At 38.1% G+C, this 15072-nt stretch overlaps 1 protein-coding gene across 2 annotated transcripts; it reads left to right on the top strand.

Annotated features, from left to right (window-relative positions):
* The first annotated feature begins 6269 nt into the window (after window positions 1-6269).
* Window positions 6270-12664, top strand: LOC110890141 (protein PAT1 homolog). 2 transcript variants are annotated; one of them, XM_022137710.2, is made up of 5 exons: window positions 6270-6679; window positions 7105-7247; window positions 9790-9834; window positions 9943-10006; window positions 10133-12664. In XM_022137710.2, the coding sequence occupies exons 1-5, from the start codon at window positions 6622-6624 to the stop codon at window positions 12229-12231; spliced, it is 2409 nt and encodes an 802-aa protein (XP_021993402.1). In that variant the 5' UTR covers window positions 6270-6621; the 3' UTR covers window positions 12232-12664. The 2 variants fall into 2 exon arrangements, with proteins under 2 accessions (XP_021993402.1, XP_021993401.1); XM_022137709.2 differs by having other exon boundaries at window positions 10121-12664.
* The last annotated feature ends 2408 nt before the right edge of the window (window positions 12665-15072 follow it).

Raw genomic sequence — 15072 nt, 5'->3', positions numbered from 1 at the left:
CCTTTTCAAAAATTTGCTTACCGGATTTCCGTGTAACCATTTCTTTCCGAATACATATATCCATTGTTGGAATATGTCCAAACCAAGCTCAATTGTTTGAACTTGTTCACAATATACTTTCAATTCAAAATCTCATATGATGAATTGAGATAATCTCATTTGTTTGAATCATAGTGGACTTGTTTAAAGTCTTCAACTCCAATGAATCAATTGTTAAAGCACGACTCCTTGCGGTGGCGTTTTCTCTGAAACTTGAACTCATTTCTTTTTCATGCCTAAGGTGCGAATTTATCTATCTTCTGTTGATTCATTATCCTAAACCAGTTTTAATATAATTATGTGTTAAGATAAAGGTACCTAAATCCCTATTCCAATGTATCTCCAACATTTCTTTCATCTTTGATCAATCCTACGATCTTCATTTATTCCTTCATTTGAACAACATATCTTTTGAATATCTAAATTCACTTCATTGAAACTTTCAGTTAATTTCGGGAACAGGGAATTCGTTCGGTCACCGTAATTCTTTCAAATCATTACAGGCACCTTGCGGTGTCTGTATAAAGTTATGGCCTAAGCTATTTGTGATTTTAAATTCCACAAATTCCATATGTCTTTCGTTTAACTCAGCAGTTAAGTAGTCTTGATACAATTATGTATCAGGACAATGATACACTAAACTCTATTGTATTTTCGGTGTATCCCTGCCATTTCAAATAAATGTCACTGATTTCTAGTTGGTAGTTGGCAAATCATTTTTCATACTTCTATTTTCAATTGAGATTATTGATGCAGAGTCTTCCTCAATTGACAATCAAAGTAAGTTCTCTTCCGACATCAAATCCTATTGTTTCTAAAAGTCATTGCGTTTCGAATTTTATCAAATCTCTCTTTTGATTTATGAAATTCAGTCACCCTGATGATTGTACCATTTCATCTCGTTCAGTTAACATCGATTCCTGAAACTAAATTTTTGGGACCATTGAATTCCAAATTATCCTATGATATCTTTATATTCATCTTTTGATTCTATCTCAGACACCTTGATGTACTGTTCTTACTAACTTAGAGACGTGACATACCTCCGAGGAGATATCGTAGCCCAAGTCTCGAGGACGAGATTTAAAACAAGGTGGGGAGGATATAACAACCCTTGAAAACACCTCTAAACGTTCCTAAATACACCCCGTATGTGAGAAACGGACCCGAATAACATTTATTTTAATAAATAACAAATAAAAACAAACAGTAGGGCCGCTCGCGGGCCGCGACCCAGTCAAGGGGAGGGTTCGCGGGGCGCGACCCTATGTTGCTAAGCGGACACCCTGATCGCCATGTGTCAGGACACGCGTCAAGACTACCCTGTGACTCACCAACCCTAAAACCGCCCTACTGTTTCTCGCGGGCCACGAGGATAGATAGCAGGCTCTAGCTGGGCGCGAGCCGCCCTTCGACCAGCTATAAAAGGAGCAGAGATCGGCCATTCAACTTGTTCAAATTTCTCAATTCTCTCTCAACATTCGGTGGGCTCCGTAATAAGTGAAGCTATGCACCGTCGTAAATATTATAACCCTACTATTACCCTACACGATCGATCTAGGGCTCCGTAACGCATGTCAAGGCTCTGCCTGACTCAGTCGTTGGAGTTCTGTCTCGTGTTACACCCGATTGATCTAGGACTCTGTTATTGGAGTTCTGTCTCGAGTTGTACGGTTAATGTGATTTGGGTTATTTTACTAACACGTGTGCATTGCTTAAATTTAATAAATAATAACCAGGAGAAGCAACAGGAAGCTATAATATTATCAGGAAGCCTGTAGAAATACCTAAGGCTACAAAAGTGAGTCCATTCTCTTTTCTCACAGTTTGTGAGCCCTTTTTTCAAATATTTTCCAAAACTATAAATATTTATCAGTTATAACTATAGTGACTAAGTCTTTGTAATTCTTCAATTGCTGCCATTATTATGGGGTATGTATACAGTACTTGATAACCTTCACAATTGGGCACGGGTATCCAATGTGTGATATGACCATAATCACAGATCCGTTGAGTGACACGTACTGACCGAGTAATTGTGTAGATAAAAACATTGTAATCGCCCTTAATACTGTAATGTTATAACAACTGAGGTTTTACAAATTGGAATGCACTCGCCAGTGTTTGTTGCTGGTAAAATGTTTTTAAAACGCGTTTCAGTTAACACAATGTGAAAGCCAATAAAAGCCAGCTGGAGAGCACTGAAGGCTTAGAAAAGTGGCTATAAAAGTTACCTAAATAAAAATGAGATTTTGTTTTCAATAAAAAAAGGGTTTATTCCTATAAATGTATTATCAGTAAAACTTGGGTTTTATCGCATTTATCTATTTTAAACATTTTGGTGTTTAACTCTGATAAAAATATTTCCTAACTACGGTCCTGATGAAAATTTTCGCTGCTAAATTTATAAACACCGATACCATCTGACTGGTTCGCGGCTCCCGCTTCCAGGGTGGGGTCAGGGGATGTGACACCAAATTTCCAACACAAGGAATATTTGTTATATAGTTTAAATTGTTCAACACATGTAATACACGGGGAACTAAACTAGTATATTTTATAAAAACATCGATGCATTTATACATAAATAATATGCAAATTCGATATAAAATGCAGCGATCGGTTTCCTGTGTTTTGTATACCCAAAAAAAATTGTCCTGGTTGTTTCCCTCGTCTAGCCTCCTCCTCATACATTAGAGGAATGTGGTTCTCACATAAAATATATTGATGTACAAACAACAAAATAGGGGTGTTCATGAGCCGATCCGATCCGAGCGAGGGTCTGCTCGTGCTCGGATTGAATTACAACCGATCCGATCCGATCCGATCGAATTTGCAAAACCGAGCACAAAAGTGATGCTTGTGCTCGGATTGAATTTGAATCGAGCGGATCGTTTTCGCTCGTTTTTTCTAAGCACCGAAATTAAAACATGTGTAGCAACACAAAAAAAAAACTAAAATCAAGACTATTACAAGGCTGCATTCAACAAAAACAAATCATAACTTAATTAAACATGTCCAACACGTTACTAACAATCGAACATGAGCAAAGATTGGATCCTCAACAATCGAACATGAGCAGCAGCGAGGTATGTGGCAGGTGGTAGGAGATTGTACCTTTGCTGATTTGAAGTAGCCGGCGAGGTAGGAGATTGTACCGTATCCGTATGAGTTGAACTTGAGCAGTAGCGAGGTATGTCGCAGGAGGTATGTAGCAGGAGATTAGGTGCTGATTTGAAATTTTAGGAATTAGGGTTATGTTTTGGTATTGAGTTGGGCCAGTATGTTTCTTAGGCTACTTATCTATATAACTATATATATAAATCTTTAAAATCTATAATATATATATATATATATATATTAATTATTTAATAAAAATAATTCGAGCGAAACCGAGCGATCGATGACCGAGCGGACCTTTACTCATGCTTGGCTCGTTTTCAAATCGAACCGAGCCGAATGGCTCATTTACAAACTGAGCGGGAATCGAACGAGCATTTTTCAGGCATTTCGAGCGATCGTCGAGCGATCCTCGATCATCGAACAGTTTGGACAGCCCTACAACAAATAATCGAATAACAAATTATGAAGGGTATCAAATTATCACAATCAAAAGAGACATAACATATATATTCGTTTACACATGTTAATATACTTTTAAATGTCCTTTGAAGAATCTAAACCCTATTAAACACATATCCACCATGCAACTTGAACCTCCTATAATTAGACATCTGGTCTTTAGCTCGGAAACATCTGATATTTAATTGCTTTCAAACCACACCGCCAGGTTATTATAGGTTCCGGTTATCATATTTTGGTAAAAAGGGTCCCAATTTGGTTCTAAAATCTGGTTCACCCTACTGATAATTAAAATTTGTAGATCCATAACCTCTAGTTATAAAAATATTATAACAAAATAATAACTGTTTAGGAGGCGATCGATCTACAATCGCTGAAAATCAAGGGTTTTCTTTCCCGTTGGACCTTTTTATTATGTCGTTCATCGTCGTTTATCTACGAACCACTTATTATTATTTTCTTACTCTAATAATCCAACATATCTCTATTTCTTTTCCCCTAATTGTTCTTCTCAAACCCTAAATCGATTTAGGGTTTCCTACCTTAATCAATCATCTTCTTCCTTATAGGGTTTATCGATTATTTGAGCGAATGACCACAGAGGCCGATTGCCTCCATTTATAGGCTGGAAACAGGGGGCCTCGCGGCCCGCGACCCATCCTTTTGTCTCTCTCGCGGCCCGCGAGGGACCTAGTCTAGGTTTTAGCTTTGGCCAGTCACGAGTGTAGGTTGTCTGGGTGTCGTGCCACGTGGCACGCTGTGGTTTCGCCAGGTTATACTTGGTCGCGCCTCGCGAAGCCCAGGGTGAACCCTGTCGCGGCCCGTGAGCGACTAATATTATTTGTTTTATTTGATTTTTGTTAATATAAAGGTATTTCGGGTCCGTTTTTCGTATACGAGGTGTACTTTAGGACGTATAGGAGTATGTTAATGGCTTTTGGGAGAGTTGTTATAGGACCCACCACCACCCTCCCCTTCATCAAATGCATATACTGCTGGAGACCCCCCCACCCCAGTTAAAAACTCTGGCAACCTATTAGCACCACCACCACCGAATCCACGTCCACCTGCGAGAACCACCATCGAGCCCTCTAACTCCACCACGACCAACACCATCTAACCGTTTACCATCAGATCTAATAACCCCCCACCGCCCCCTTCACATTTCCGGTGACTAGAACAACACCAACGCCACCACTACAGCCATTAGCACCACCATTCACCACCAATAACCCAAAATCAACCTGACAAACAAAAACCCAAAATAAAATGAATCGAAAGCTTAATTAGGGTGAAAAACAAACCGAATTGTTCCTAGGAAACTTAAAGTAACATGATTTGAGTGAAGTTAAATCGAAAGTCGAGCTGGCAAGAAGCAACGGGGAGGACATTAAGTTACTATTGTTGGTGGAAATCGGAGCAGAAGAAACAGGGGTATTATCGTCATTCGAGAAGACGATTTAGTAGTTTCCTGATGCTTTCAGTGAAGCGAAAAGGTAATCGGGGATATTGTAGGCGGTGTTGGAGGACGGTGGTGGTTTCGGTGTTTTAGGATGGTGGTGGCGATGGTGGTAGTTCCGGTGGTTGAGGATGGTGAATGACGATGATGGTTGAAGTGGTTGAGGATGGTGACAGTGATTTAGGATGTGGTGGTGAACGGTGTTTGTGTTTTGAGATGATGGTGACAGTGGTTTAGGATGGTGATGGTTGAAGTGGTTGAGGATGGTGATGATGATTGTGTGTGTATACCCTGATATATATAGTATACATATATATATATATATATATATATTAGTATTAAATATAGTGGATATATTTTACAAATGATTTATATATATTATATAAATGATTAAAAAGATAAATGTAAAACAAGAATGGATCAAAATGGCAAGTGAAAAGATTTATAAAGTTAATCCCCAAAATACCCCTGGTTAAAAATGTGGTTTTTGGACGGAGTTAGGGTATGTGATCAAAATGGAGATAAAGGGAAAAGTTAGGGACTCAAAGGAGGAAAAAAAAACTATTTGGACTAAAATGACAAATTTGGACAAACCTCAGGGACTAAAATGACAATTTGCTCTATTTAAAACCCTATTTAGAGCTAGATACTAATTGATAATTTTTAGGGTGTTACTTTTGAAAGTAATGGCGTTACAACTGGGACCGATAGGATATATTTTCAAATAAAAAAAATTAAAATACGATTAGGACTTTTGTGTAATTTGAGACTATATATTTTACAAATTACGATAAAACCAAGTAGAATGCGGTGGTTCTGCTTGTATTGTATGCCATGATAAATTCTCATCTAATGCTGGATTGTTCTACAAGACTTCATTCACTTCGTATTTATGTATGAATCCAACTTATATGTATACATGCATGCGTGAGCGTGAATGTTAAATAAAGTTACCTTGTACCTCCTATAATTAGACATTTGGTATTTAGCTCGGAAACATCTGATATTTAATTGCTAATTCTAGAATTTAATTGATACTTGGTTCCGATCCAGAATCATTTTCGAACCACACCAACAGGTTATTATACGTTCCGGTCATCATATTTTGGTAAAAAGGGTCCCAATTTGGTTCTAAACTGTTGTATAACCCTACCGATAACATAACCTCCAACATCGACGAATGCATAGTTCTAAAAAATATTAAAATATTATAACAAAATAATTCTTCAGGAGCCGATCTACAATCGTTGAAAATCAAGGGTTTTCCCGTTGGACCTTTTTATTATGTCGTTCACCGTCGTTTATCTGCGAACCACTTATTATTATTTTCTTATACTCTAATAATCCAACATATCTCCATTTCTTTTCCCCTAATTCTTCTCCTCAAACCCTAAATCGATCTAGGGTTTCCTACCTTAATCAATCATCTTCTTCCTTTTAGGGTTTATCGATTATTTATAGTTCAGAATCTTACTCTTCTTATCAATTTTCGTGTTTCGTTTCGTTTCTTCTGGATTCACAGTGGAACAAGAACTTGCAACATGGAGAGATTCGGAGGCGGTGGTGGTGATACTCTACAACTTGATTCGAATTCATCAGGTTTTATGCTATCTTGCTTGATTTTATTCGTAGCGTCTTTCAGATTTGCTGTTTAGGTTTTAGACTTTCTTCATGCTGTGTAGATCTTGTTTTCATGTGTTTGATTTCATAATTTTGTTGTTATCTTGATTCACATGTTCAAATTATGGAATAGTGACGTTGAATTGATTATGCTATGATCTTACGTACACTTAGATTCATTCTGAACTTGTTTAACTTGTATAATTGTCGTAAAAAGGATTCTAGGTTGTAGTTTGTAAGGCTTGTTACGAGTTGTATGTATTTGCAAAGTTGGAAAGTTTAACAGTTTTTATACGATCCTAGTGTTCGTTTTGTGTAGGTTCTAGCTCAAATTTAAATCTGTAGGTATTTGATACTATGTATGCAGCCCGATTTGACGTGGATGTATGAATTTTGTTATGCAGGTGGTGCTGTATTTGATGCGTCACAGTATGCGTTCTTTGGTAATGAAGTGCTTGAAGAAATTGAGTTGGGAGGGCTGGAGGATGACGGAGATCTTTCAGAAGCTAAGTTTGAGGATGATGAGCATCTGTTGGAGCAGGAAGAGGTATACATTTTTGTGTATATATGTTTTTTTTTTGTTAAGAGCTTTATGCTTGTGTCTTGATTTTGTTGTCTCGAAGTCATTGTCATTTCTCATTTCACATGATTCAGCTTATGGAGCTTAACTGAGTGGTATTGAAAGCTCACGAGTTAGTTGTATTTTGGTTTATTACATTGGTTCCTCAGCAAGTTAGGCTATATTTTCTTCCTATTATTGGGTGTTTCACAAGCATGTACGTAAAGGGAGTGTAGTGAAAATATTCGATTATTTCGTGATAAACAATGAATATTGTGTTGTTGACTTCTCATTATAACTCTGTTATCGGACAGTGGACATGAAATTAGACAAGTAGTGTACTCGTTTTAAGCCTTTTATATTATGTGAATGTATAAACAAGGTGCATTAGTCTTTGATGTTTTTAAGCTAATGAAGAAGTCTGTTGGTAAGCTTGGCATGCTGTCTACTTCTGTTGGTAATTGTACTTATTTTGAATTTTGAATTGTTGTCAATTTGAAAACGTAACTGTTTTAGGAAAAAAAAACTTATTTGCTCATGTCTCAACTCTCTTCGGATTGGTGTTTTTGTTGTAATACTATCAGCTTTGTCTCTCTTAAGAAAACTAAGGTAGAATTCAGTTACACACCCGATGTACTTGATATCCAGGGCCGTTAATAGAATTTGACGATGAGTCACTCTTTTGAATGAATGTTAAGTCTGTTAATGACTTGCATGGTTAATGCAATATAGCATTCACACATGCAAATATTATTTAACTATCTTATAATGGTTCCTACTTTGTTAGAATCATATTTGTTTCTTGTGTGTAAATGAATCCAGTAATAGTTACTGATAAGGAGTAAGAACATGTGTAGCCAAACATTTTACATGGCGGGAAGGTGTAGAATATCTCGTTGATGTCAACTGTGCCAATCGACCATCTGGCCAGAACTTCAACGATAAGAGATCAAGGAGAGTTGAGGAGACCCCTTGCAGCTCACACTTTGTTCAGATTTATTAGCCAAAGTGAGTTTTAGGTTTTGCTTTTTCCACATAGTGAAGATCACTAGACCAGATGTAATAGTCAAGAAATGATACTACGCAAGCTGTATAGTGTGACCGTTGGTGCCTTGGTGGCAATGTTGTAGAAGGCGCTAGGCGCTAGTCGGGCGGTGAGGTACCGCCTAGGGATTAATTGGGATCAATAGGGATTAATAGGGATTAATCGGATTGGACTTTTATATATAATTTTACATTTTTTTTATAAATATGTAGTTAATTTTTTTACTTTTATATATAATTTTAAAAGTTTAGGATGAAGTCGGAGCTGCGTGGTGGTGTGCAGTGGTGCTTTGGATGAAGTCGGAGCTACCTGGTGGTGTGCGGAGGTAGTACAATGAGCCCAATTAGTCCATTTTAGGAGCTGGTGGTGCACAAAACATGTGTCGGCTGCAAATGTTAAGATAAAATAGGTTATAACTAAATTTTGGGCTTTAAACCATGGGCCAGGATTCAAAATTTGGGTTTATTGGGTCAAAAAACATGAGCCCGATTAGTCCGATTTTCACCAACTTTGACCGACTTTGACTGATTTTGACCATAACCGATTTTTTTGACCGACTAGCTTAAATTTAGGCAGTAACCCCCGACTAGCGCCTAGGCGCCGATTAATCGGCCGCCTAGGCCGATTTGGTTGGTGGTCATCAGAATGTTGAGCATCGGGGAAGATATCTTGTATATTGATGTCATACTACTAAGCTCTGCAACAACGTTTAACTGTTTGAGAATAAGGACCCACAGTATAACAAGCTTCATTCTGTTAAGAAATCAGAATTGGATCGGGAGCGGGGCAAAGGGCAAAGCAGACAAAGGGTCCCAGCCCTTGCTCCTAATGCATTTACAACTATAAGCGTTGCACCCAAATCCATTAGAGGATGCTTAGGTCCCTCAAGTACATTCACATGTGCACATTGTTATACTTTTTTTTTTTCAAAAAATATTCAGGTTAGAGGGGATAAAATGAAAAAAACAGGTTAAGAGAAATAAACCAATTTTTTTTTAACTTTACCATTTTAGTTGAAACGCCATGTACATGTGCTTATGTGGTTCTCGCGGTTTTCAACATAATATTGGTTTAGAAATGAACACAGCTCTATGTAAATAAATAAAATTTCCTCAATTTCTTTCTCCTACACATAATCTAGGTCCAAGGACCGTTGGGTTTAATAATTAATACATAGCATCTTCTACATCAGTTACCATAAGAATCCTTGATTGTAACAGTGTTCTTTATTGTTCATTTATGTGCAATTTTTTCAAGTTAATAGAGAGTCGGTAATTGTCTTTTAAGGCAGATTGGTTAACTAAAATATTTGCATGATGCATCGGATCATTATATATTTCTGGTCTTATGCACAAAACTTGTTTGTAACAGGCCTTCCTTTTCCCCATAAACAAACATCTTTTTGCTTATTTCTGCAAATTGCTGTAGTATGTGGATATTGGGTTAAGTGTGAACATGTGACATGATTATGGTTTTGCGTTGCAGGGTGTGTTTCCAGGAATTGACGATCTTTCGACAACATTTTTGAAGGTTAGCTTTATTGTTATAATTCTATGTCATTTTAACTTCACCTCTAGCAGGGTGGTGCTTAACGTGATAAGTTATTCACATACACTTACTCTCATATCATTTCTGCAGCTCAACAAAGATGATGCCATGGGACCAAGCGTTGGAGTATTTGGTGACCGAGGATCTCGAGAAAGTGAGTGCATCTACACTTAGTTATGGTCATTTATAGTCAATATGGGCTGTATTTTCTTTTGTCACGTGTTAACATGAAGAGTTGATTTATGTATTTATTTTGCCATATTGTTAGCTTCTTCTGCAGCTGACTGGGCACAGGGAGGAGACCACACCAACTGGGTGCTTGATCAAGATAGTTTTGAAGCAGAAAGGAATCAACAACAAACCAATAAATGGTCAAACTCTTCATTTCCGCTTCAAGATCCATCAATGCTTCTTCACAGAACATCATCCTACGAATCAAACCAATATCTTCACAGAACATCATCGTATCCTGAGCAACATCAGCAACACAACCTTAACCAACACCTGATAGATGAATCAAAGAATCTTCATAGAACATCATCTTACCCTGAACAACAGCAACACCACCACCTTGGTCAGGATTTGCATTTCTCTAGTGAACCGGTTCCTGTTCCTAAATCATCCTTTATCTCACACCCTCCTCCTGGTGGCGGTGGATCCCCCCAATTTTCACCAAATCATCAATCACGCTATCTTAACCCTCCGTATCACCCCACCGGACCCCAGACAGGACCATCGTTTTCGGGCATATCTCCACAGCTTCAGATGGGTGGGATGCCACACGGATCACCATTTGGTGGGAATTTTAATCTGCCTCAGTTTCGTCCTTCTGCTCCAGCTGTCAATAATCGGCTACAAAACCAATTTGGTGGGAAGTTGCCTGATCTTTCAAATGGTATGATGCAACAACATTTCACTCACAATAACAGTATACCGCCTCAACAACACAGGATGCACCAACAATTTCAGCCGCCTTTTGGTGGTCATTTATCCGGGTTGCAGCCACTAATGAACCACCATACACCTCTAATGAACAATTTTGAACCCCTTGGGATTGGTTCAAGAGATTTGAGACCTAAGTCATTGGCCAAAGGTAGACCGGGTCAGGGACCGAGGGGCTTTGACACCAGTGGATGGCCACAGTTCAAATCGAAATACATGACATCTGATGAGATTGAAAATATTCTCAGAATGCAACTTGCTGCTACACACAGTAATGATCCTTATGTAGACGATTACTATCACCAAGCTTGTTTAGCAAACAAATCTAGCGGTGCAAAATTAAGACACCATTTTTGCCCCACCCAGTTAAGGGACTGCCCACCCAGAGCCCGTGCTGCGAATGAACCACATGCATTTCTCCAAGTCGATGCTTTGGGCCGAATTTCTTTTTCTTCCATACGCCGTCCTCGCCCTCTTCTTGAAGTTGACTCACCAAAGTCGACTACTAGTGGGATCACTGATCAGAAAATGTTGGACAAACCTTTGGAACAAGAACCTATGCTCGCAGCTAGAGTCACAATTGAAGACGGTATTTGTCTTCTTCTAGATGTTGATGATATTGACCGTTTTCTACAGTTCAATCAGCTCCAGGATGGTGGGGCCCAGTTACGGCAAAGGCGGCAAGTGCTTCTGGAAGGTTTAGCAACGTCGCTTCAACTTGTTGACCCGTTTGGCAAGAACGGTCAAACGGATGAGTTGGCTCAAACGGACGATTTCATCTTTTTACGGCTGGTTTCCCTTTCAAAGGGATGGAAGCTTCTCGCAAGTTACCTTAAACATCTTGACCCGGGAAGCGAGTTGACTCGTTTGGTTTGCATGGCAATTTTCCGCCATTTAAGGTTTTTATTTGGAATTGTTCCGGTTGATCCACAAGCAGCAGAAACGATTAATAAACTTGTAATTACCGTTTCGTCCTCGGTTCGTGGGATGGAGCTTAGATCACTCGGTACCTGTCTTGCATCTGTTGTTTGTTCTCCAGAGCAGCCCCCACTTCATCCTCTTGGAAGTCCTGCGGGGGATGGGGCTTCTGTTGTGTTAAAATCTGTACTAGAAAGAGCAACCGAGCTTTTAACCGACCCAAATGCTGCCACTAGCTGCAGCCCAGCAAATCGGGCCTTTTGGCAGGCATCTTTTGACGCTTTTTTTGGGCTTCTCACTAAATACTGTGTTAGTAAATATGAAAGTGTTGTCCAGTCGTTGCTGAGTCAGGGGTGTGGTCCATCTGAGATGGCGGTTATGGGGTCAGATGCTGCAAAAGCTATTAGTCGGGAAATGCCCATTGAACTCTTACGGGCCAGCCTTCCTCATACAAACGAAAACCAGAGGAAGGTGTTACTTGATTTTGCTCAGCGGTCCATGCCTGTTCATAGCACTTGATATAATCAGGTACAGAGAAACAAATGAAGATATGAAAAAAATTACATGATGAGCTGATTGATGAAAAAGACAGAACAATGAAGCATGCTGTGGGTGATATAAGGTCCACTTTTGACTTTGGTCAAAGAATCGATGAGCATGCACAGTTGATAATAGAAAGTAAGTTTGGTTCTTTTTATTACAATCTTTACATGTGTTTTATGAAGAAACTTAGCTGTGTACTTGTTTAAATTTTGCTTTTTGGGGGTGGTTGAAAAGGGAGCTTGTTTTGTTGTGCTCTTATGTCATGTCGATCCATGCCTTATAGTAGTAATGAGGATTTAGAAGGTTAGAAATGTGTATAGGGCCATTGATATTCAAGGAGATGGGAAGCCTGTTAAGTTTTTCAAATGAATCCTCTTCTTTTTTCGACAATTTTAGAACTGATTTTTTTTTTTTTTTTTTTAATTTTGCATATGTTGTGATGTTCATTATGGAATTGAACTTCTAACCACAATCAGATGATTGATTTTATTTTTTTTAAAATTTTTGTACTGTTTTATTTTCTGAGTGCTTAAATATGGAACCTGAATAGGAACAAAGATTGTATCGATCTATAACAATTTGGTCTTGTTTGGTTGATGTATTTAGATCTACAAAAATCTGAATACTACGGTTTTGGTTATGGATATATTACATGAATAGTCCAATGGTAAGGTTATTTTTCGGTTGGTCATCCCTAGGGTTTACAATCCGCTACACTCTTGAGTCACTCGTCCCCCGCTACACTCTTGAGTCACTCGTCCCTGAAGACAACACTGTTACTTTTTGTGGTTAAAAAGTTAATAGTAAGGGGTAATATTGTCTTATCACATATCCACACAAACCCTACCCCTTTCACTTTCACCATTTCACAACCCATCAAGTTGTATCTCCATCATTTTACACAACCCGATCCTTGATCCGGTCTTTATCTCCGACACGTCTACATCTCCAACATCCGACATCGGTCTTCATCTCCGACATTCGACAACCACGAGCCATCGCTCCACCCCAGATGTTTCCACTTCAGTTTTTTTTGGGAAAGAGCATACAAGTTTGAATGGGGTTCCTTAGTTTTTTTGTTATTCTTATATGTAACCTTTTATTACAGTGTTTTTTTTTTTAATATTTTACAATGGGTTTTATGTTTTTTATGTTGTAGAGACAAATATTCCGTGACATTCCGTACTTTCAGGCTAACACGATTAACTTTCTCAATTAATTGTTACTCATATATGTTTTGTTAACATACAAGTTATTAGCACACGTACAAACACACGAAGTTAAATTGATTAACTTTCCCACACGAGGGACTTGTGTTGTCATTATATAAAGTTATTCTAAGATAGCTTTCTACCCAAGTCTTGGTAACTAGAAACTTGAGGGGCTAATTGTGCATTTTTAATTAAAAAAAACAAACGTTTTATATTTCCCAACCCTAGACCGCCCCCACCCCATTCGTACATCCCTCTCTCTCTTGTCTCCCTCCATACAAACACACACCAAACCTTCATCAATCTTTCGATTCTCTCGCTAGTTATATCTCTCTTGGTGTTTGGCATCACAAGTTATACGTGTTTTACTATATGCAACTCTTGAATACTTGAAAACACGATGCATGAAAACTAGGGTTTTGCTAGAATTAAGATTTTGGTGGTTTATGTACTTTGTTAATTTGTATGTATACATGTATGCGGGTAGGGATTGTTGTTTGGATTAATAGCATGATGTGCATGAGAAAACAAAACTAGAGTTTGCATGAAGTTATGTTCTTGATAGAAATTAGTGTATAAACTGATCCATGATGTGTATGCTTGATTAGAGAACCCGAAAACATGTTAAAAGGATCATAAAAACGTTTTTTGGTTAAGAGCTGAAAGTTACAGCTTCTGTCCAGATTTTACAGCCGTCTTGTATCGGCTGTAACATGATCAAAACTTAACTAAACCGTGTGGTTCTTGAGTCTAAAATATAGTTTAACGAGATAGCTTTCAAACCCAACTGGAATCATAATTTTTTGACAAGTTTTGGTATTTTAAAATATTAAAACGGAAACACAGGTATAGGCTGTGTTTTTCTGCAGAAATTGCAGCCTGTTACGGGAGCCATAACATGGTCTAGGATTTGAGTTAATATGTGAAATTTTTACAATAGATAGTTCCAGGAGGTTATCAAATTCTACAACTAGAATTCCGTCAATCGGATCGACATGGATTTTTATATAAAATAAATCGTAAACTGTCAACAGAAGGTGACAAAATTGCTCTTTATATGTTATATGATTCTTAGTGATTTTTCTGGAGTAAAATGTCCGGATAGTCCCTGTGGTTTAACTAAATTTCACCTTTAGTCCTCAACTTTTTGAAATTACACTCTTGCTCGATTGTTACTCGAATAGTTCCCTGACTGGATGAAGGTTAGTTAACCCAGTTAAGTCCACGTGAAATGGCAAAACTACCCTTAACATTAAAAAATAGAATAACAATATAATAATAAAAATATATTTGATATTTATGAATTTAAATGGGCCCACCATAAACTTCATCTTCCCCACTCACCACCATCATCTAGGGGTGTGCATGGGTCGGTTTTTACTACTAACCATAACCATAACCGCTAGTTCGGTTATGGAGTTTTGGTAACCAAAACCATAACCAAACTTCGGTTATGGTTAATCGGTTATGAAGTCGGTTATGGTTCGGTTTTGGTTAATTTCGGTTAGTAACCAAGTAAGGTTTGAAATAAATAGGGTTGTGCACGATTTGAACTTAGCTTGAGCCTATTTTATAAGATAACGAAGACTAAACTTTTTGATTAAAC

The sequence above is a fragment of the Helianthus annuus genome, chromosome 11 (genome assembly GCF_002127325.2).
Source record: "Helianthus annuus cultivar XRQ/B chromosome 11, HanXRQr2.0-SUNRISE, whole genome shotgun sequence".
NCBI lineage: Eukaryota > Viridiplantae > Streptophyta > Magnoliopsida > Asterales > Asteraceae > Helianthus > Helianthus annuus.
The sequence above is the reverse complement of the archived record's forward strand: the minus strand, read 5'-3'. Positions and strand labels throughout refer to the sequence as shown.

What these genes read in the sequence shown, in the direction of transcription:
- LOC110890141 (XM_022137709.2), top strand. Translation starts at nt 6,622, where the DNA reads ATGGAGAGATTCGGAGGCGGTGGTGGTGATACTCTACAACTTGATTCG. An exon ending in ACTTGATTCGAATTCATCAG is followed by an intron (nt 6,680 to 7,104) that starts GTTTTATGCTAT and finishes TTTGTTATGCAG; the next exon opens with GTGGTGCTGTATTTGATGCG. An exon ending in TGACCGAGGATCTCGAGAAA is followed by an intron (nt 10,007 to 10,120) that starts GTGAGTGCATCT and finishes CCATATTGTTAG; the next exon opens with CTTCTTCTGCAGCTGACTGG.